The 23,618-nt window shown below is 37.7% G+C and overlaps 1 protein-coding gene across 5 annotated transcripts; it reads right to left on the bottom strand.

Moving 5' to 3' along the window:
- Positions 1–1,390: 1,390 nt before the first annotated feature.
- On the bottom strand, positions 1,391–22,164 carry tasor2 (transcription activation suppressor family member 2). Of its 5 annotated transcripts, none has more exons than XM_030137025.1 (23): positions 21,609–22,163; positions 21,214–21,362; positions 20,900–20,995; positions 20,738–20,810; positions 19,382–19,473; positions 19,136–19,273; positions 17,639–17,772; positions 17,520–17,536; positions 17,196–17,295; positions 17,014–17,108; positions 13,613–13,719; positions 13,296–13,371; positions 13,132–13,203; positions 11,725–13,037; positions 10,743–11,679; positions 9,617–10,367; positions 8,981–9,437; positions 4,671–8,116; positions 3,329–3,448; positions 3,087–3,240; positions 2,802–2,907; positions 2,531–2,712; positions 1,391–2,095 (listed from the first exon to the last, which is right to left on the bottom strand). In XM_030137025.1, exons 1-18 carry the CDS (start codon positions 21,640–21,642, stop codon positions 6,224–6,226), a joined length of 6,534 nt encoding a protein of 2,177 aa, XP_029992885.1. In that variant the 5' UTR covers positions 21,643–22,163; the 3' UTR covers positions 1,391–2,095; positions 2,531–2,712; positions 2,802–2,907; positions 3,087–3,240; positions 3,329–3,448; positions 4,671–6,223. The 5 variants fall into 5 exon arrangements, with proteins under 5 accessions (XP_029992885.1, XP_029992886.1, XP_029992887.1 ...); XM_030137026.1 differs by having other exon boundaries at positions 10,743–12,255; positions 12,361–13,037; XM_030137027.1 differs by having other exon boundaries at positions 10,743–12,255; positions 12,403–13,037; positions 21,609–22,162.
- Positions 22,165–23,618: the final 1,454 nt, after the last annotated feature.

Below are 23,618 nucleotides of genomic sequence, written 5' to 3'. Positions count from 1 at the left end.
TATAAGAGATGTTTTCAGTTATTTCACACTTTTTTGTTAAGTACATAATTCCACATGTGTTCATTCATAGTTTTGATGCCTTCAGTGAGAATCTACAATGTAAATAGTCATGAAAATAAAGAAAATATGAAGAATGAGAAGGTGTGTCCAAACTTTTGGCCTGTACTGTATCTATTCATCGCAAATTATTTCATGAGCAAAATTGAAGATAAAGAAATTGAATGCACTGGGATGTATCACCAGTACCATTTCAGTAAGTTTTGGGTCTTTGAGCTGATCAGAATTTCTAACCCTTGGGACCCACTCTGGGACTGATCAGACCCCATTTTGAGCCGTAACCACCTACAGGAGGATCAAGGTCTGTACACTCTTTGCAATTCTGAAATATCTCACTAATTTTCCAAGCACCTGCATTAGAAGCACCATCATGAAGTTCCTTAAAGGTTAGAGATTGTGGAATTTAATTGCACAAATAAAACTTCTTCCACAAAATAAAACAAAGATACAGTTGAACCTTCTGAAAACACTGCCAACAAAAGCACAATCACAGTATTGGGATTCATAGCTGCACAAGTCTGCTGGGATGTTCTTCCACTCTTCTGTGCTAATCTTTGAGCTGCCTGATATTGGACATTGATGTTCTACCTTGCATTTGTGTTTCAAGAAGTGTTTGATTGGTTCCAGATAATGCCAGGCCACTCCTTCAGTCTGTGCTCTCCTTGGAGCAAAGCTGTCGGTCTCGGTCATGCTTAAAATAAAAAACAAGCTTCATAAGTAACGGGATCATCTTCAGAGTACTTAAGATCTCGGTGGAATCCATTGTTCCATCAATACATTTGAGCCCTCCAGTCTTAGCAGCACTCATGCAGCCTCGAAACATGATGACATGACACACTTTTCTTGGTACTGATAATCAGGCCCTCACCAAACATACTGCACCCCATCACATACAAAAAAGTTCTCATTAGACTTCAAGAGAGTAATACTAAGTATTGACATTGGTACAGACCGGTCATTGTTTCAGAAATCTGTTTGTTATCCTGAATCTGTTTGGTTTATGCAAATATATGAGAATGTAAAACTTTTAAACTTTTAATGAGCTTTATGCCACTGCTCTAATCCCACCGCTTCAAAAGTTACAGTGAAATTATTAGAAGTGCAAAGGATGTGCATACTTTTGTGAGCTTCTGTAGTTGCACCCTCTGTGGCCTCAACTACTGATCTTGAGGCTTTCCTTCTGGCTACTCGACACGTTAAATGCTTTGAGGATCGAGCGTCTTGCAAAGATTTAGGTAGATGTTCCAGTGATTACATCCCAGAGCACAGCTCAGAGGAAGAGGTGCTGGTCTTCCCCCTGTGGTGGAGGTTTCTGAGACTTGGAAGGATGTAGTAAAACAGCCAAAATATCTCTTTATTCTCAGTTGTCTCACTGTACAGACTGAATGTTATCAAAATTAAACAAGCAGTAAAAACATACTAAGAATCATTGCGAGTAGCTTTAACAGTGTAAAGTATATTAAATATGTAACATACATAGCTTGTCAACAGCCTACTTTGGCCAGAATGTACCTACAGAAAAAAAAGTTACAGAAACACAATAATATATTTATAATAATTACAATAATGAAAATCAAAAATCTGAACAGCCTTTTGACCATAAAAGACAAACTAATCCAACAAATGATCAAATGCTGAATAGTCTGGGTTTTAAGGGGAAAAAAATATATGCTCGACTTAAAAATAGCTTTCTAGGATAAAAATACAATGTACAGGTTGCATACAGTATATACATAGACATCTGCCTGCATATTGGCATGATTGTCACTTCAATCATTAACTGAATGTTAAACACGATTTTTGCTGAAATGGTGGGCTGTGAATACTAAAGAAATATATTTTAAAGAATCATCACAGATTCTCCCCTCCAATAGAAGAGTTTTTAATTTTCGTTTACTTGCAATCATATGGTACAGTTCAATCGTCTTCAGCTGTCATCAACTTTTTCAAGTGAATATATTTACCGAGTTCATCAAGAAAGAGTTGACAGTCATTGTTAAGATTCCACTCCTTCCAAAAGTGTTGTCTGTTGTGTTATCTGTGAGGAAAAGAAAACATATCAATCCTTTTTACACAGTAAACAATTACTACATTTTCTAACACTGTGTGGCTATTCTAGCATACATGAGCCTCATTAGAGTGCAAGACTTGTAATACTCCATATACTTATGGAGACTGGGTTCATTTGAACACAAAAACAATAATAATACAAAAAAAGTTTCATTCAAAATCTGTGCAAATGTGAGCTAAATGGTGTCAAAGTTCCAAAGATCCTGAACAGAAGTGGTGCAAGAATCAAAACTAATTTGGTGAAAAGGAGAACTTAAATTGAATTTTTGTTTCCATTCAATGAGATATGTTGTATACTAGCTTACTAGGCTGAAGCTTTAAAAGCACACAATCTTAATTAACAGTAATACAGTGGAGATGTTATGTGATTTACCAAATGTTGAGTAAGTACACAGTATCTCACCTGTTACATAAACAGGGTAACGGGCTGAGATATTCTGGACTTGCAGATGGCAAAGGCAAGTGAGATAGTCAGGTTGTTGTCTCGACATGAGGTCACACTCGTGATAAGGCAAAAGCTCCAGTATTCCTTCATCTTGGCACTTGTTTAAGAAGAGGTTCCTCTCCTTTGCTTCAGTACACAACCTAGAAAACAGTGGAGTAGTTTAGACACATTTATCTTTTTCTCAGCTGATAAGGGTATTTCTTGGTTTTCTGACAAAGTTGACAATGACCTTGCATTTTCTTTTAATCGACGACTCTCTCGGTAGTGCATAAACCATTTCCACTTTCCCGTTTGGCTTAGCTCTTGCAAAACATCAGCCAATTTTTTCACGTTACCTAAATATCCAAAGTTGAGGTCAGTTCATGAGTTACACTGGGTTAAATGGGGAAAAAAACAAAACAAAAAAAAAACCAAACATATATATATATATATATATATATATATATATATATATATATATATATATATATATATATATATATACACACACACACACAGTAACAAATTGACTTACAAAGGCTGAGGGAATCCAGTGCTGCTCCATCGAACATTACAAAACCACCCCTGTTGAAGAGCTCCTGATGTGTTAGATTCACAATATCATCTGGTTCGTCTATTCCTACAAACCGTACACCTTTGGACATCTTCAGCTTAAGCAAATGTGGGACCTGAGACAGCCAAGTGCAGAGTCATTATTCCTGATCATCTACTGCTACTACTACAAAGTCAATCATCCTTTTTACAACAATTCGTTACCTCACAAATGTGCTCTGCAATGTCCTCATTCCTGATAATGATGAGTAGAGATGGACTATCCTCATCCAGAAAAAATGTAGATGGATGTACAGCAGTGTGGCCCTCTGCTTCTAAATGTACCTTTTTGGGGAAAAAAGCAAGAAATTACAAAAGCTGAAAAAGGCCAATTTACATGCAACTTAAAATTTCCAGTGAATAAGGAATTTGATTTTGTTATTGTTATTTATTTGTGATGCTTTAATCTTTATTCTTCTATTGTACAGCACTTTGGTCAGCTTTGGTTGTTGTAAAGCGTTTTAGAAATAAAAATGGATTAACTGATTGATAAGGAATTTGATTTGATAATGACAACTACATACATTAAAACTAACACAGAAACCCCATTTCAAAGAAGCTGTATTTTAGAAAATATCTCAACCTTTCTGGAAATAAGATGTATATAAACATGCTGTCCTTTTGATTTTGACAGTTACTGCAATTTTTTGCTATGTGGTGGTTCATTCAATTTAAAGGAGGATTTGTGATCTAGTTGTGATTCACTAGGAAGTTGCTCAACAGAATGTTCCACTTCTTTGTTCAATACATACAACATGTGGTCTGCCCAGCGTGTGTTCCTCTTTCGTTATATTCTGGTCTACTTTTATTACCCCTGCCAATGAGTTGACCACCACCCCGGGTTTGTAGACAAAAACTATAGTTTTGGTACAGTTTTGGAACACAGTCATAAAAAGAAGCAGAGACTGGAACCATTTATCACTTTACCACTGATAAGCCCAAAGCTAACTAAGATTAACTTCACCAACTGGAAAAATTAGCTGCATGTAGTGCCTCATGGCTTTTATATTTATTAATTTTGTAGAATACATTGTTATATCTATTTGTATAAAGTAAACATGTCACATTTTATCACATTTATAGACTGTTTAATGTTCCAGTTATACTGACCAGTGCCATCAACCTACAAAAATGAGGAAAACAAAGGTCAAGGATGACGTCTTTTCTGCAATGAATTAGGAAGCATATATAGTGACTGGTAAGACCTAATCAGGCAGTGACTGCAGAAGTCTGCATCAATGATTCTAAAAGTAATTTTGTCTGTCCACATTCTAAAGCAATCCTGGAGGCAATTTATGACTGGGTCAGCAGTGGTTTTAAAATTCTAGGGAGGTTAAAAAAGGCTGGAGTAGTGTGGACGATGAGGGTAATGCCATCAAAATGTATGTTTTAAAACAATACATATTAGTGTGGAAGTAACACTAGAAATGTACTCTATTGACAGTATTTAACTGGAAAAAAAACAGTATTATGAATTCTGTTTAGGTGACAGTGTTATATGTCTTACCTTCGTTTCTTCAAAAAAGGCGCTGTCTGATGTCACCAACATGAAGAATCTGTATTTTGTTTTGCAGGATTTCTTCACAACTGAATTCAGGTGACTGCGAAAACTCTCATCAAGCTCTCTCTTCATTTGACTACAGAAGTCAAAATAATTGCCTGGATCACTCTTTGGATGACCCCCATGCATTTGAGAATGCTTGGTTGTCGATGAGACCTTCAAGCCAGAACAGATGTCATTCATCAAGTCCTCATATAGCCTGGTACACTCTTCTGTCATAGCAGAAACCCCAACCTTGTCCATTGGGTTTCTTGTGTCACAAGAAATTTTTTGAAGCTGTAAAGGCCTTTTTTCTTCTGTGGCATCTCTCAATTGGTTTCTGTCAGACATGTCTACTTTAATTTTTTGTCCAACAAGTGATGGGAGCACCTCAAAGTCCTCACTTGAATCATCTTCCTCATCAAGACTGGAAAAGTGCACAGTCATCCAGCCAGTGCATGGGAGTTCTGATTTGTCCACAGGTGCCTGTTGGTGAGGAAATTGCCTTTTCAAAAGCCGTTTCATTTGTTCTGAGAAGATAAGGCACTCTTGGTCCATTGATGCCTGAGTGGGGTCCTCTTGTAAGCACCTGCTAGAAACTTGCTCCAGAAAAGAACAAGAACTCTTTTCATTGGTATTATTATGGACTGTACATACAAGGGAGGTTTGGGTTCCTGGAATAAGGGTGTCATCTGTTACTTTATTAGTTTTGTAATCCACAAAAGAAGTTGGTTGCAAGCAATCATCTGGATCCTCACCAAGGTTGGATTTTGCTGCCCCAACTTTCTTAGAAAAATTCCGTAATTGTTGATGCCCATCAAAATGCTTGGAGGCAGTGTTTGTGGGATTAAAGGGCTGTACAGAGAAAGACGATGTTGAAGTCCCAAATGCTGGACTGTCCATGTGTTGGTGCTGATAAAAAGAATCACAATGTAGAAATGTATCTTTATTCAAGTTAAACCTTCTGTCAGTTGAGGTGCTACTATCCTTGAAAGAAAGCTCACTGGCTTCTTTGTGATCAACATTTTGTCCACCAGACTTGAAACTTGTTGTCTTTCTGACAGAAGGCATGGACTTAGGTGTAGATACTTTTCCCTTTGGGATTTTAGTCTCTGCATTTTTGGAGGAAGCTGACTGTTCACTTGATCCATCTTTTGAGATGAAATCTCTTTGGCTTTCATCACTTTTGGATGGTTTTACAGCCATGACAGGACGGTGACTGGTTGAACAGGGTTCATGGCCCAAATTTGACTTTGATTTTGTATTAGGTCTGTCTTCTGCATCACTTGTTGTAATTGTTTGTAAAAATTCACTTGACGAAAAGAGTCTGTTGGAATCCTCTTGCTGCACAGAGTCTTCCTGTAATTTAACTACTTGTCCAAAACTGGGGGCATGATGAACTGCTGAATTCATTTTCTTGACTTGGAGCTTAACACCTACTGCTTCCTCAAACTTATCTGTGAATGACAATGCAAGACCATCCTCTGGTGATTCTGTATGGAGTTCTTGTGAGGTAGATGCTAATGCTGAAATGTTGTTTGGGGATGAGTGTTGTTTTCAGCTGTTTGAGTCTGACTGGATTCATTTGTGTGGGGCAGTGTGAAGAACTCACCTACACTCTGTAGGACTCTAAGTGTTCTTAGTTCAAGATCAGATTTAACACCATCGCAGAAAGAGTCGCTCAATATGGACTTGTGTTCAAGAGCGGTTTCATCCATCACAGGTGTTGAACTTCTACTGTGGTCTTTAAGAGTGATGTCTCTGTGAATCACACTATTTAAAGCAGCTGTAGGGCCAGAAAATGCATACCGATAAGGTCTTTCATCAATGGTTGGGGTAGGACATCTGTCATCAGACCCACTTTCTTTGCAGACCACTTGTTCTTTGGTGTCACTTGCATTGAATGGCATTTTACCACAAAACAGTTCTGCATGTTCACTGTTCACATGAGTTTCACTGTTTACCTCTGTGAGCAGAATCTCTTCAGTACCTGTAGTTGTACTGATGAATGGTATTGCCTCCTTGCCTTGAACCTCCCATTTTGGATCTGAAAACCGTGATTCCATTATTTCCTCAAAGGAAGTGTCAACACCAATGAATGGAATTATAACCCTACCGTGGGTGTTCCAGAGTCCCTTACGTTCTTCATCATATTTGACATATAGTTCATCAGTCATTCCCAATTCAGTTTCCATGTTTTTTATAACCTCATCTTGAAATACAGGAGCTTGGTGATCAACTGGTTCTTGGGTAGTATTATCAACTTTTTGCTGTTCCATCACTGATTTAATGTCACCTTCATTATGCATGTTTAAGTTTGTCATTAATTCAGCCTGGATTACTGGCTCAAGATTGTCCATCTGGATACTGGGCTCACCTGCTTTAGACACATCTAAGCAGGCTGTGCTGTTCTTGTATGTTGCCTTATCTGACAAACAAATATTTTCTGAACATGTTTCAGTGGCAGTTTCTCTATTAACATCCTCTTTATTTATAAAAGCATTTTCTGAAACAGCACATTTATCTGGCAACACATTGTCATTTGCACACAGCCTCTTAAAAGGCAAGTCTTTAACTGCACCTCTTCTGCTGCCTGCTTGCAACTGTTCCTCAGTAACTGGAGCTTGGCAATCCAATTCTGGAATGCAATCATCCTTTACAGAGTCAGGTCCATCACAAACGATAGACAATGGCTGATCACTCAAATCGCTGCCAGTTTCCACATCTTTCTTGGATTTGTCTTCTTTTTCAAAGGAATTTCCATCTCCAATCACTTTACTTTCGTGTTCTGTACAGTCCTTGTCTTCAACAGCATTTTCAGACTGACACGGTGAGTGCACTTTTAAGTGCCTTGTTTCCTTTTCAAAAACATGTTCATTGCACACTGCATCTGGCTTTTTATCTGTAGAATTATCATCTGTACAAACCACTGTTGAAGAATCTTCTACAGTGGCTCCAGTGGCATGTGAATCATCTTTCACTTCAAAGTTTTCACCATTTTTGGATACATTTTTGTAATGCACAACTGAATGAAGCTCAATTCTTGGGTCAGTGTTGGATTTGACTTCATCACATGTCACCACTTTCTTCAAATCTAATTCTGGTTTATGCACCAAACACATCGTGGTATTGTCTGAATGTTCCATTCCATCTTTGAAACCTGTTCTCTCATTGCAGGATCCATGTGACATGTTGTTAATCTCTAAAGCAGGAGGAACACTTGGTAACTGAATGCTTACATTTTCCTTTCCTCCTCCTACTGAAATTCTGTCATTTTCAGAAGATGGTTTATCAGTATGCTCTAGACAGTCATCTTTCTGTGAAGGAACACAAGTCCTCTGCTTTGCATGGATACTTCTGGAATCATTCACCTTACGAACAATTCCTTTGGAGTGTACCATATTCCTGTAACACTGTAGAAACACAATATATAAAAGTTATTTTATACAACACACTCCACACACACACAGAAATTGTCTTCATGTATACCCACACTTAACTATGTCAGCTGGAATAACCAGCTCCAAAGAGTAAGGGCAGGACAGACCAAGGGGGTGTTAAGGGAGGCATATGAATCAGATACATCTACTAACTTTGCATCATAATCTATTCACGCAGATCTGTTAAATGCTACTAAGCTCCAAATAGTGACAGACATTTAATTTTACTGATATGTAGTTAAAATTATCATCTTAGATCTTTGAGTAAAAAAACTGTCTCAGTTCATCTTCAAGTCCAAGTGAATGATTATATATCAAATTTTAAAACATTCTGTCAAGTCATTTTTCAAATATCTCGCTATTAAGATAATTGGGACAAACAAAATGTCTAGAGTTGTGTGGATGCACATGGAATAAAAAGTTTGCATGGAAACATCAAAAGAGTCAATTGAACTCCATCTCCCTGACTTATACTGCATTGAATTCAGACCTGTCGTTTTGGAGACAATCTGAGCCAGTCATATAACATCAAAATTTGGCTCATCAAAGTTGCTTTGATCCATACACTTTCCACACATCAACTTCAAACATTTAACATACACTTGCTGTCTAATATATCCCAACCACTTAACGTCATCATTATTAAACTATATCATTACCACAAAACTCTATAAAATTATTTTTCCTAATAATTACTATTTAAGCCAACGATTGTTAGTGATCCTATCACTATGTGATATGTAATAATAATACAATGTTCTGTATCATAGACCATCTGAAAATATTGACAAAAACAATCAATACCTTAAATACCAAAGTCACATTACAAGGTAATACCTGAAATGGGCTCGCCACATGTAGTCCCAGGGATGGTATCAATGCATTCTGAGTTTCACAAAGTCCTTTCTGTTCATCGGTCTCCAGTAAATGTTTGTTGCTGACTTTTGGATCCAAAGTGGCAACGTCTGCATCAGTGGTTCTCAGTGACAAATCCAAAAGAACAGATCCCTGGTCCAAGACAGAGTTACTGTTTTTGCTCAGGTCCAGAGCTTGTGAGGGTGAAGTGTCAGTTGCACTTGGCACAGGATCATTAGATACAGGCTCTGAATGTAATGCATCTGACATCTTGCCACTGGACATTTCCAAACCATTACTGTCTTCTGAAGGTGAAAATGTAAAGTTTGGGTCAAGATGAAAGAACCTGGCTGTGGACCGACTATAAAAGAGCCCTATCCACATGTGGATGATGAGCCGCACCTCTTCAGTGGTGTCATACATGGAGAGATCCCATGGGCTATTGAAAATGCAAAATGCAGAAGAATGAGCTGATTATTTGGCATGCAAAGTAAAAGTCAACTAATAACCACCATTGCCTTCATTTTTGAGCTGAATAGAAATATGAAATCATACATTTTTTTCCACATTTCTGTTGAGAACATTGTGTACATAAGTAACACAAAACACATAACTTACCCATGTAAGGCTCTGTTGACAGCTTTATCCAGTGAGTCAATTGTAAATCTGCTGTCTAGATTAAAGTCATAGTTTTCTTCCCATTGCCTAGTGACTTGGACAGTTCTATCCTTGTTAACAAAGGTCCTTGAGTGTCGAAACTTTCTCCTGCGTGTGCATTTTTTCAGCCAGCCTGGAGTCCTTTGGTTGAGTTCAACTTTTTCTTCCAGATAAACAGAGGGTTGTAGTGTTTGTGTTCCATCACTATACTTTTGCTGGGGATGGAGCAGAAGTCTGGTAGAACCACTTAAAGGTGATACTTGGAAAGGTGTACCTGGCAAACCCAACAGTAAAGAGGAAGATGGGGGCAATGAGTAAGCATGTTCTATAGATACCACATCAACCAATTCACTGCCTCCCAAAACAGGGCTCGGTGAAGGAGGCTCAAGAGGCTGAATGGGTCTAGCAGCAGGCTGTCTAAGTAAAGCATGAAGAAATGACTCTGTTTCAGGACTGGTAACACCTTTTGTAAGGTCACAATTCTTCAAACTTGACTCAGGTTTTGTTGCAAGTGCTTGGGCTGGTTGTGGTGGAACCTGGTCTTTATTGGCACTAAGTGCCAAGTCAGCAAGCAAGTTCAAAGCATCTGTAGGTGAACAAGCTGCCCGCATTCTTTCCTTAACAGTCTTCCTGACTGAAATATCCCTACCACACTCTTTGTATTTGAGTTTTTCAGTGTCAAAACAAGCTGGGGTTTGAAAATGCAACCACCCTGTGAAGACAAGAGAGGAGAAAAAGAGAAACTGCATGAAAATATAAAGTAGCACATTGAAAGCATTTGAAATATGTACATAGTTTTCACCAACATATAAACTAGCCAAGATATTGAAGAAAGGGACTGGTTTATCAAGCAAAAAAACACCACCACTGATTGCAGATGTGCAGGATGAGCAGGAGAGACATGCGCAAAAGCAAGATAAGGAGGAGCAAGGATTAAGCAAAGTGCAGCAATAGCATGCGGAGTATGTTTGCATAAGTGTCAAAAGAGTAAAATGGTTAGTTTCTCTGATATGCACCATGTTGTGGACATTTCACACAGTATAAACAAACAATTGACATCCAATGACAAGAATTAATTATGACTCACATTTGCTTCTAATGTGTTCGGCAGGAACGCTTTGATGCTTTTTGAGCATTTTAATCCTACTTCTTCTTGGGAAAATGGAAGGGGGTCGCAGAATAATTTGTGGTTGTTTGTGTGCAATGCTTTGTTCTTCTGTCTCTGGCGAGTCTTTCCTTTGTTGAACTTTGTGACCAACAGCTTTCTGTAATTTATCTGGTGTCTCTTTAGGAGTAAGGCCCAAGGCCTGCGCAAAAACAAGGTCAACTGATAGCATCTTAGAGACTTCCTGGACACACACATTGGTCTCCTGGACACATGTAATTGCATTGTTACTCTTCAGCATCTCATCATCCAAGTCACTTCTTATTTTTTTTGGAGAAACCTCGGAGTCAGAGGCAGTTTCTGCATTGGGCTTCTGTGAGACGTGATCGCCTTTTCTTTTACTTCTGAAAAGAACTGATTTCAGCTTTGTCAACATAGTTTCCTCTTTTGATGCACACTTCATTGAGGAGAGGGTCTCCAAAAGGTGTTCCTGAACAGTTGCTTTACCCTGTGGCGTCTCTGAAACATCATTAGATTCATGCTCCATTTCACCCATGGTTCCAGTATGCACAGGGGCATCAACCAACATTTTTTCGGGGCACTGTTCAACTGCTGAAGACCAAAGCTTCCCCTTCAAAGATTCAATTTTATCAGTGAATTCCAGAGTGCCATGAGGAACCAAAATTTTTCCGCATTCACTGATAACTGGTTTCAAGTCCCACCGCTCGGTTTTCTTTCTTAGTGAGTAAGCTTCTAGTTCATGTAAAACTGTGTCTTCCAACATATCCTTTGGAGAGTCTTGCTGTTTCTCTTCTCCTGCTTCCCTTCTAGATAGGAGATTCCCAAATTTCCGCTTAGCCCTTCGGACATTGCCAGTGTCATGCTTTACTGGTACTACTTTACTGGGTGACAGTAATCTGGGGGTCTCAGTACAATGTTTAGATCCCTTTTGCTGAACTCGGGGATGTCCTTTGCACTGTTTTCCCCAATGTGGTTTAGTAGGATTTTTGGCCTCTGTACACTCCAAAGTCTGTTTGGTTTTGACAACCTCATCATTTAAAGAGTTCAGACCCACCATTTGTAATTTTTCCATGGATGAAACAGAAAGTTGACTGTCATTAAGCTTTGTAGCTGATGCAGTACTGATCACAGTCAGATCCTCCTCACTAACAGTTTGTGCTGCTGAAGTGATGCTCACAATCAGCTCTGCTGGAAGGTCATCAGATATAGGGGGAATCAAGACATTTCTTAACCCTGATTTTTCTGTTTCTGTTGAGCTTGTTTTGCCCTCTCCATCCTGGAAGTCATCTGGCACAGTGTTCTGAGGGACAGCTGTTACAACAAGCCGTTTTTCCATATTTGTTGTATGACTCTCCAGAGATGCCCCAGCATCTGCTGGAGATGTCTCAGCATCTGCAATAGATGTCTCAGCATCCGCAATAGATGCCTCAGCATCCGCAATAGACGTCTCAACATCTCCAAGAGATGACTCAACCTCTGGAAGAGATGTTTCAACATCTGTAAGAGATGTTTCAACATCTGCAAGAGATGGTTCAACCTCTGGAAGAGATGTCTCAACTTCTGGAAGAGATGTTTCAACTTCTGGAAGAGATGTTTCAACCTCTGCAAGAGATGTTTCAACCTCTGCAAGAGATGTCTGAACCTCTGCAAGAGATGTCTCAACCTCTGCAAGAGATGTTTTAAACACTGCAAGAGAAGTCTCAACTTCTGCAAGAAATGTCTTGGCATCTGCTGCAGGGGACTTGGCTTCTGCTGGAGAAGTCTCAGTATCTGGAGAAAATCTCTGGTCTACTTGCTCTTCTGATGCTTTACTGACAAAATCTGCAGGTGCCTCCTCAGGAGATGACAAACAGATGTAGACATCATCGTCAAGCTCTTCTCTTCGATCCTCTTGTCCGGCTGCCAGAATTTCTGTGGCTGTCAAAACTGGCACTTGAAAGGAGACTGGTTTGCTCAAGTAAGACCTAAAGCTCTGCCATGACAGGTCAGTCCACTCAGGGGAAGCATAAAGGTGTTTGTGGGCATCAGGTACATCATACTGATCCACAAAGATACTGACTTCCCTGAGGGGGCTTAATGCAAGCACAGGATTTATCAGTGCTGCATAACTTTGCATATGCTGGACAATTATTTTATTGCGTTCTTTACTTGGGTTGAGAAGTGTTTTCTCAGCTTCACCCTCTGCATAAGTTAGCAGTGGAAGTGCCCGTTGAATATCAGATGGAATGGCAAGCCTCTTCTGTTCAAATTTGATATCTGTGGATGACAAAAACAAAACAAAATTAGTTTCAGTTCAGTTGTTTGGCTGATGCCATTAAATTGTATAAAAGGTAAAATATATAAAAATCACCTCTCTGTGTGACTTGAGAATCTGGAAACACAAACATGCCTTGCAGAACATCTTTTGAGTTAGACCCAGTATCTGATGAAGAAAACAAGTTTTGTAGGCACCTGATCAATGGGTTATATACTGTTTGCCACAAATGTAATTACTCTAGCATTTTCCTATCTTACCATTTTCATACATGCAGAAATGGGAAGAGTGCAACAGGATAAGAAAACCAGCATCATCCAATGGAACAGTGAAAGCCTGTCCAAAGATAAGCATGTTTGCTTGTTAAGACTTGCAGATACTTGATATAAATTTTTGTAATGCACAAATGATTTGCACTGATACAAACAATTTATTACAATAATGCATAAATACCAGTTACAGTTCTGTTAAAACAAGTTTTATTTTTTGGCAGTAACAGGTTACAGTGGGCATTTTTTATGGATACAATATATAAGATACACAATCATTAAATGGGTAGCAGTAAACAGACACTCACAAGGTCTTTGTATTTGATCTCCTGCAAAAGCTGAGAGAAAGAGCTGTTTTCTTCAACCACAGAAACGGTTAATTCACACAGACTGCAGTACAAGCCATCTAGAAAGGCTAAACAAAAGACAGAAACAAAGACGGTAAATTCAGCAATGATTCCATTTTTGTCCAATTATGCAGAACATTTCTTGCTCATACTTTAAAACAACATTTAGCTTCTGACATCTTGAACAAGAATCTTAAATTTCATCTGATGTGTCCACTACTCTTGTATGATAGCTGAAATCTTGTGTTATGCCCAAAAGTTTGTTTTAAGGTGCCAGCAACCTACATCTTTGGCAACCAAAATCTAACCTCAAATTGGACAAAGTTGAGATAATATGAAAAGACCAACTAAAAAAGTTATATTTAAGTTACATTTACTCTGTTTTTCATTGTAGACAGTAGGAACACAACATATTTTCAGATTTTTCTGGTCAAATTTTTCTGGACACTGATGCCCTGGGCTAGGATTAATAATTAAAATGACCATCCAGACTTCCAACCAGGCATAATATCAAAAGCCTGAGTCTGTCATAGCTTGTGGTTGTGCCAATGCAAGAAACAAAGGTTATTATCACTTCGTTGATGCTGCATTGTGCTGAAAAGTAGAACATTTTGCAGCAACTATACTTCCCCCATGATGACTACTTTCCCCAGAAATGCCCATGCATATTTCAACATGCATGGGCATGCATTTGCACGTGCAAATCCACAATCTACACATATCGCAAAGGACTGGATGATAAAACAAAGGATGTGGGTTCAAGACTGACCTGATCCAGCCCTCACTTGCGCCCAATAGAGTACATCTTTAATCACAAAACGCAATGACAAAACGACTTTCTGTTGCACACTTCTTGATTGGTTCTTTGGGAGAGTGACAGAAAACTACATCTGAAATATTTCATCACTTGGTATCTTCAGGCCCTGAACATCATTTAAAACTTGTGAAGAAAAATGGCAATGTTACAAGGTAGCAAAAGCATTACAACCCCAAAGACAGTTTGCATACTGTCCCAAATTTATCCCATTTGAAACTGATAAAACATCATTCTTGATAAGTTATAGGTTGAACAAAATTTGAAGAAATTTTCCAAAGGTTATGCTGGTAATAGCAGAATAACCTTTAGGAAATTTCTTCAAATTCTGTCCATTCTTTTGATTGATAGAAATGAACAGATGTGAGGTCAGCGTGACCTTGAGCTTAGGGCACCAAACTATTTTTACTCTATCCTTGAGTTCAACTGAGCATGTGTTCCAAATTCTAAGACAATGTGTTTGTTCCAAAATGCACTGCATTGGCACACCTACCGAAGATTTCATGAAAGGAAGGATTTCTTAAAGATTCTGTAGTGTGTCTGTGAGGATTTCTCCACATCCATCCAAAAGAGGATTTGTACTGTCTGATGTTGGACGACAAGGCATAGCTTGCAATCTCCATTCAAGTTCACCCCAAAGGGTTGAAGCCAGGGCTTTGTGCCACCCAGTCAAGTTCTTCAAAACCAAACTGATCCAACCACACCTTTCTGGACTTGCTTTGTGCTCTAGGGCACAGTGATGGTGGACCAGGACCTTCCCCAAACTGTTCCCACAAAGTTGGAAGCAAAGAAATGTCCAAAATGTCTTGATAAGCGGGAGCATTAAAATGTCCAATTCCAGAAAAACCATCCTATAGTATCATCCCTCCTCCACCAACTTTACAAGAGACACACTGCAATTAGGCAGGTAACATTGTCTTGGTATTGACCAAATCCAGACTCGTTCATTAGATGGACAAATGGAAAAGTATGGTTCATTACTCTGCTGAATACATTTACACTGTTCCAGAGTCTAGTAGCAGTGTGCTTTACACCACTCCCTTCAACACTTAGCACTGTGCTTGGTGATTGAACGCTTGCATGCAGCTGCTTCGTCATGGAAACCCATGCCACAAAGTCCCATGCCACATGTGTTTTGTGCTCATGTTAATACCAGAGGAGGTCTGGTATTGTACGGTTATTAAACACTTCCACTTAACCCTTTCATGCATGAATTATGAGAACGTTAGCCAAGATATTTCTTCCTGAGTGTTTTTATACCTCTTTAGGCATGAGTTTTTTTTTTTTTTTAAGGAGTTACAAAAATGTCCATTCAGCCGGACACCATGCATTTAATTTTTGAAGCAAAGAAACATGTATTTAAAACCTAATATCAGTAAGTAGTCATTTTTCCATTGACCCTCAAATTGTGCCAATTTAACTTTTTTTTGGATTAGAAGTTTTTGCGCTGGCAAGAGGTGGTTTTTCAGGCGTAGCGCAAATGGTATATCATGCATAACTGCAATAGAAAGACCTTTTTCCACAACTAGTCAGGTGAATTTAAAAAAACAGATGCTGACGTATGTTACAACAAGCGAAGAAGAAGAAGAAACATGTTGCGGTATGTGTGGACAAACCCAATCATTTTTTAATACGAGATAGAGGGGTAATATATAATAATAATGAATATATCTGTAAAACAACACCATATTTACGTTCATCAACATGTTTATGGAATGACTTCTTGTGTCATCTTGCAATAATAAATAAATAAATCATCGCATTTATGATTTAATGGAAAATCCAACATTACGCAGTTCTGTTTTTTCAACATTTAGTAAATATGGGTAAAGTTTTGTGCAGATGTCCAATGGAAAAGTGACTAGTGATACGGAAAACTACGCAATAAAAACATTTTTAATGCTGCTAATCTGATGTTTTCTCACATTTTAACATACTCTAATACTAGTTATTCTTCACTTCATGGAGATAATATGCAAAAAAAAAAAAAAAAAACCCTGGTAATTAAAGTCTATTATCAATTAGCAATTGATTTACACTGAAACATGTTAGTGCAGATCAGGTTTATTAAGAACAGAAAAGTTACAGTACTGGTATGAATGTCAGTGTATGGGATGGTGCATAAGAGTCCACTGTGTTGTCTGATATGGAACTAAAACTACAAAATCCATGAATATACAAGAGAACAGCTGGAGAAGAACTATCCACTGGAGTGACCACTGTGCATGAAAGGGTTAAAGTTGTAAGTGGAATACCTGTGTTGTAGAATATCTAAGAGGGAAGAAATTTCACAACTGACTTTTTTCAACAGTGGTAACCTATTTATGGTACCACAGTGACCTCTTTAGACTGAACCATTCTCGACAAATGTTTGTAAGGGCATACCAAATGGCTCTATGGTGGACTATACATCTGTGGCAATGGGACTGTATGAAACATCTCAATTCAATAACAAAGACATTTGTCCTTATAGTGTATTTGGTAATGTAATAGGAAGAGACCGACTGAAAAATCCTCTCATAAAGATGCAGCATTTCTGAAAACACACCTTCTCCAGAGAAAGAAGTTTCAAAGGCAGCTCTTGGCAACAGCTGTCTCAGATCCAACATGGAAATGGCTCGCTCAACTTTAACAACTGGTGGCCTTACACAGAAAAATATGACAGAGGAGAAAATGGGTCATATATCCTAAACAATCAAAATCATTTTTCATTGTGGACATTTTACTTACAGTTTTGCACGGACCAAGGACCCTGCTGTTGATCGTAGCCCAACACTGTGAAATTGGGTGCCTAATTGAAGTTGACCTGTCCATGCTAAATAGGGAAAAGCTAAGCATATCAAATACAACAGTTCATTAGAATGAAATGTATTTACAAAAAACATTCCAGTGATTTACTCACCTAAAGAAAATCCTATGACAAGGGTGTAAAATGTCTGAAAACTTCACAATTTGAAATTATATCTCTTTCAGCGTAGTAACTGTAAATGTATATTCCGTATGTTTCTGTTTGAAAGCAGATGTACACAAGGCCATACAAAACTGGGTACTTACCCACATTTTTCACCGCACTGAAAATAAAAGTTAGAAAAAAAAAATGTAACTAAACTGTTGACCATTTGATGAAAGAAATGTTGTCAAATACAGAGTGTAGGATATTGATGTTGTAGTACCTTTTCTCCTCTGTTGTTTCAGTAGTTGCTTTAGTGTCTGTATATGAAAATGCTACAACCGCAAATGGACACACAAGGCTGGGAGCTTCTGCCGTTTTATCACTTCCACTGTCTAGCAGCTCATACATATAATACTGCCAGATCAAAACAGGAGACATATGAGCAGTTTCATACGTTAACATGCATTCATGTATAATGTATAACAACAAAATTTATCTAGAGCAACAGAAGAGAAAAACACACATACGCAATTACAACCGGAGCATTTGGACATTAGAAATGAAATATAATATTTAAATCAGTACAATATATTAGAAAAAGCATTTGTATTTACTGTAAGTGAAGCACAAGCAGTTTAAAATGTGTGCTGAGCTACATTTATATCAACAAGCAAATAATTTAAATTAAGTTATCTGTAACATTTCTACTTCTAACACAAAAAAATTTATATATGTAATTAGAGTGTTCAGAAATTAGCATAACACAATATACTGTATTGCAATGATCTATGCTAAATATTAGGTTATAACTTTAAACACTAGAATGAGTAGGGAACACTTGTAGCCTCAACCAAAAACCAAAATATTCGGTTCAGTCTGCTGACAGATGGTAAAAAAGGAAGTTGTTCAATTCTAACCTATTTTCATTCTGGTGGAAGGACAAGTATACACAGCAATGGCTAAAGCACAAAGCAACCATTATCATCAATAGCATCTGAAGCCATAAGAAAGACAGTTCTGGTCAAAGAAAATAAATTCTAAAAATAGAAGGACTGCTGTATATTGACGTTTGGTGCTAAAATTGCAATTGCAGTGTTTCCTCTACACTGCCTAAGAATGCAAAGTTGCAATATTTCTGAAGGGGCAATGTTTCAATTTGAGGTTATGTTGCCGAGTTTGTTGTTTGTTGGTCCACAGCTCAGGTTAAAATGTGACAGTTCTGACCTTGTCTGGACAATTCCAAACTGATTTTTAGTGCCTTTAGTGTCTAAAAACAGAGACAACCTCATAGAGCTATAATGCAAACTATCAGCTGATGCAGTACATGAAAATGATAATTTCAGTCTGAGTGACTTTGTTTTTGTTGACTCAATAATACCACAAAATAGATGTAGGTAGATATGGACTGGTATAGGGTTAATTTTGTGATGGTTTAAGTGCTTGTGGGCAATTTCTTGTATACTATTGTCCCCTACTGTTACTTAAATAGGTTAGAGAAAGTTTTGATTCTCAAAATGATAAATAACCCCTTCAGAAGGCATATCCCCCCAGCTCCACTAACTGTAAAACCTAGTACACATTATTTCTTTAAATGAGTAAAGTCAAGGCGTTTCAGAAAATGGCATCTTGAATCACTCAACATACCTGGCTGCTGAAACAACAGAAGGACATCAAATGACTAGCAAAAGGCAGCAGTTCAACAAATAGGTAATAAACTGTAACAGGTCTGGTGGAAAACACATACAGTTCTCTACTTAAATTTCAGACAAAACCTTACCTGCGTTCTCTCAAAAGCAAGAAAGGAACTGGTTTTAGAGGAAACTGTAGGCAGCTGTTCAGACACATGACAGTCAAAGCCCACAGTCGGTGTAGTGAAATTCTGAGTATAGTTTTCCAAAACCTTTTTAACTCTCCCCTGTAAAGAACAACAAAGAACGATTGTATTTGTAGACCTACATATTTTCCTTGAAAGACAACCTGTTGGAGGTGTTAGCCAGTTCAAATATTTCACATTTTTCTATACCTGTGTCAGTCGAATGATGGCTATGTATCCAGATTTCCCATGATACCAGCTATTTAGGTCCAGACAGTCAGAGTACATTGATAAATAAATACCTGAGTAAAACAGAAAAAAATATTTAGCTCAAAATTAATTCAGGAGAAATCGTTTATTGGGGTATATAGACATTTTAACAGCCATATTTACTGTTTAAAGCTTATTTAAAACTACAACGACACTCCTACAATACAAAAAGCTAGCAGCCAAAGATTTAATTTTAGACAAAACTGCTGAATATGATCATACTGTAAGGAAAATACAGGATTTCAGGTTTCAAACACAACAATTTAGAGAACAGATAAGTTGCTTTAGAATAGCTCACGTTCATACTCACACATGGAAACGAACAAGGTAAAAATCTGCGTAGGCGTAAGATCAAACAACAAAAACTGGTTCCGCAAGTTAGATGTGTTTTACATTCACTCACCAGCAATGTGCTGCCAACATATCCAAACTTACCACGTTTGAAGACTATAAGCTGTACAAATGTCAGTTTAATACATATCCTTTTGTTAAGAGTTCATATTTTTATCTGATGTTCATGTTTATGAACAAAATAACAGATGTAAAATAAGATCAGGAATTATGGAAAAGGATGTAAAGCAATATACTATCATACCATATCTTTGTGCAACACTACTACATTAGATTACATGCGACTATGACTGGACGATACAATATTATGGCAATATAATTTTTAAGTCACTTTTTGTCATGTTTCTTGTTAAATATGAAGTAAGACGGCACTTACTTTCTTCATTGTTATTTCTTCTTTTATTCTAGCCTTCAAATTAGAAAGATATTGTGAATTATTTAGCACTTGTGATAATTATAGACTTCAACTGATGTGCTTTATAAATACAGCTGACTTAAGTAAATACTACATAAGGCTAAATATATTAATGAAATAAATACTAAACACTTCCTATTCAGTGTCCTACACGTGTATACATGTCCATGCTGTTTGTTTCATTTCTTAAACCTTTCCACTTTCATTCTTATACATACGCACATAAAGGTCTTGACTGAAAGTTTCACTTTCATAACCAGCGGAGACTCACCGCACGGATGACTCCTGATTTAGACCAGACTGTACACTTTGGACACTCTGAAGGTAATAACTTTAATTTATTACTTAAAATAATTACAAAGGGCTTAATTGATTGATCAACTAAAAAAACACAACAAAAAATTGTATAAAAAAAAAAGAAGTAGAGACGCTCTATCTGACAGCATAAACATTTTTTGGGTAATGTCACAGTGATTCGTCTTATTCAGACTTCTGACACAGTGGAAATTAAAGCGTAAAAAAAAGTTTACCCTTGGAGGGATCTCCCAGAGTTGAGCATGTCCCGTTTCTGGTAAGCACACCACCCTCTCCAACTGCTTTTGCCTTAATAAACATATATGAATATTCTCTTCAGAATCATAAGTTGTATTTTAGCATGTCATGTAAAGTGTAGCAGCGTTTTTAGACAATACCTTGCTAAGTTCATCGAACAATAAAAACCCGTAGGTTTCCTTCAGTTCCTCTTCAGAATATCCCAGATCCTTTCTTTTGGCTCGATAGGCATTGTACTGTATGAAAAAAAAAGAAAAAAAAGAAGAAGAAGGAAGTTTCAGTTTTTCTCATTGCATTAAAGTCCTATTTTGTGCATTGTTTTTTTTTTTTTTTACTTTATAAGACACTGTTTTCAGAGTACATTACTTCTATTTTGACACACTCAGCTGACTTTTTATTTAATTATTTTACGGTTTATAAGTGAAACGTAGACAGTGAACTTTTCTGAACTTACCTTTTCTTCCAGTGCGGGGTTCTTTATCAAAAAGCCAGACTTGTATCTGAATGACTGCTTTGACTCCTCAAACAAATACGCACTTTGAAGTGGTGCCAAAATGTTGTTTTTAAAGTCGTCGGTGTTTTCTGACACAGGTCTTAAAACACCTAAAAGTGAAGAAAAACATGAGAAATAAGCAGAGGGTACATAGAAGCTGGATGTGTGTTCTTTTTGGGGTTAAAAGTTTTGTGTTATTTCACGGGCTCGGTTTGTGTGTCGTGGGTGACACTTGATCCATGGGTCGTTTTCCACCGAAAGGCGAAAAAACCGAGTTAAAAATCCATGTCACCAGTCACGCCACGACTTGTGCTCGGCTTGTGGCTCATGAAACTCTGTCGGAAAATCGTAATCACCTGTACTCGATGAAACGTCGCTTTCTCTCTCCATTGCTCAACAGTTATGAAATCTGTCGTTCTTCTTTGTCCTTCCCTGGAAACAGTCGTGTCTTGTTTTTAACATTACAAACGCAGTGTGAAGCCTTATGACTCCCGTGTTCGTGGAGCTTCTCAAAGTCACTCGGGCTTTAACACCAGTTTCTACAGACATATTATTGCGACAACCAGGAAGTTACAAGAAACGCCGTTGGTTGGGTTGAAATCGTAATTTCACCGGACATCCACATCTTTTTCGCTCCACTTTCACAAATCCGTTCACACGTAAAATCTCCAAAGTGTTCCGCGTGTTTGTAATTGTCGATGACCACCGCATGTACAGCCGGATCCGAAAAAGAAACAGAAACCTATCTAGACGAGAGCATCCATCTTGAAAGTCTACACCAACTGAGGCGATGGGAGTGGGGCAGTTCAGCCTTTGCGCCTGCTATGCACTTTCCTGTTTTTCTGCTTCGCTTCTGCTGGTGAAAAATCAATGATTGACAAACGAACAGCCGCTGTCACGTGTTTGGAAGGTTATAATCTAAAGCAGAGACATACTTTTAGTTTATCTGTCAAGGTTAAAGGGGAAATTGAGTACAACACATTAAATTCAGCTAGTCTCTGACATGTTCAACCACTTGTAAACAGCATAAATTCATCCATAAAACAACGTCAATACTGGTTAAATGTAAGCGATCCCCTGGATTCAGAATTACTGCAACAAAAAATACACAGAAATTTCATATTTTTGTAAATACTGATTCTTTACATGGAATTAGTGACTTAAAAGCACTATGAAACAATATTTATAGGATTCTTCTAGGTTTCTGAAGGGCGTTAGGTGCTGTAAACGTTGTTATTTAAATGAAAACTATGTTTTGTTTTGTTTTTTAATTAAATTTTTGTTTGCATAATTTCAGACCAAAGGGCCAAGCCCTCAGCTCCAAAATGGGGAAACCTGGAAGCCAATACTGAAGTATGTGAAAGATGTAATACCGCTGATGGCCCCTAAATGATGCTTCCATAAGCCCCAGAACCTATTGACTTACATTGGAAATCTCTCCAAAAGAAATGAATCAATAAATATTTGTCCTTAAGTCATTCCAATCTCACCTTTATCATTTATAACCTATAATAAATTTTGTGGTCCATCTTTAAAGTTTTCATCCATTAATTTGATCACAGGTTGAATAGAAGCTTTAATGTGGAGTCATAGTTCCTCCATACACTCATTATAGTCTATGTTTTGGACCTGTATTATTGCATCTTAAATGAACACAAAATCATTAACAGTCAATGATACCAAAACCATGCAAAGCTAATGTATGTAATTCCACCAAGAAAAACTGTGGGTTCAGTCAGATACATTCACTCTCTTTGCATCGAAAAACATTCAGGTTATGATGGTATAATGTTATAATGTGTTAGGTGTGTTAGGTGAGGTCACAACGACTTTGATTTTGGCCAACAATATTTAATCAGTTCATCCCTGAGTCCTAGAGCAGCATATGAAATTCCATACTAACATGGGCTCCATGAGATTGGCCTGGTTACCAAGGTTAAGTACTGGCAAAGAGGCTTTTGGGAAGTGACATGTATTCACACCATGAGCAATGTTTCCCGAAGTATACATTCTACTATTTATCTACACAAAAGTATGTTTAATATTAGTATACATATTGTATGGGACATTGGATGGACTTGTAGCATACAATGATTGTAAATTTGAAAAAATCTCTAAAATATTTCATTCATAAGAATAGACAGACATGAGGTCACAGTGACCTTGACCTTCATCCACCACAATCCTTTTGGTTTATCCCTCTGTAAAAGCGAACATTTGGGCCACCAATTTGACAACATTATGTCAAACTGTTTGTGAACATAAAGGAGACAAACAGTTTAACCACCTTATAGAGATGGTTTGATGCATTCAAAAAACATTGCCTCTCTGGGTTAATATGGTATCTTTTAATGCTAGTGGTTGAG

The sequence above is a fragment of the Sphaeramia orbicularis genome, chromosome 6 (genome assembly GCF_902148855.1).
Source record: "Sphaeramia orbicularis chromosome 6, fSphaOr1.1, whole genome shotgun sequence".
NCBI classification, from domain to species: Eukaryota; Metazoa; Chordata; class Actinopteri; order Kurtiformes; family Apogonidae; genus Sphaeramia; species Sphaeramia orbicularis.
Note: the sequence above shows the minus strand (reverse complement) of the source record. Positions and strands in the feature narration are given on the sequence as shown.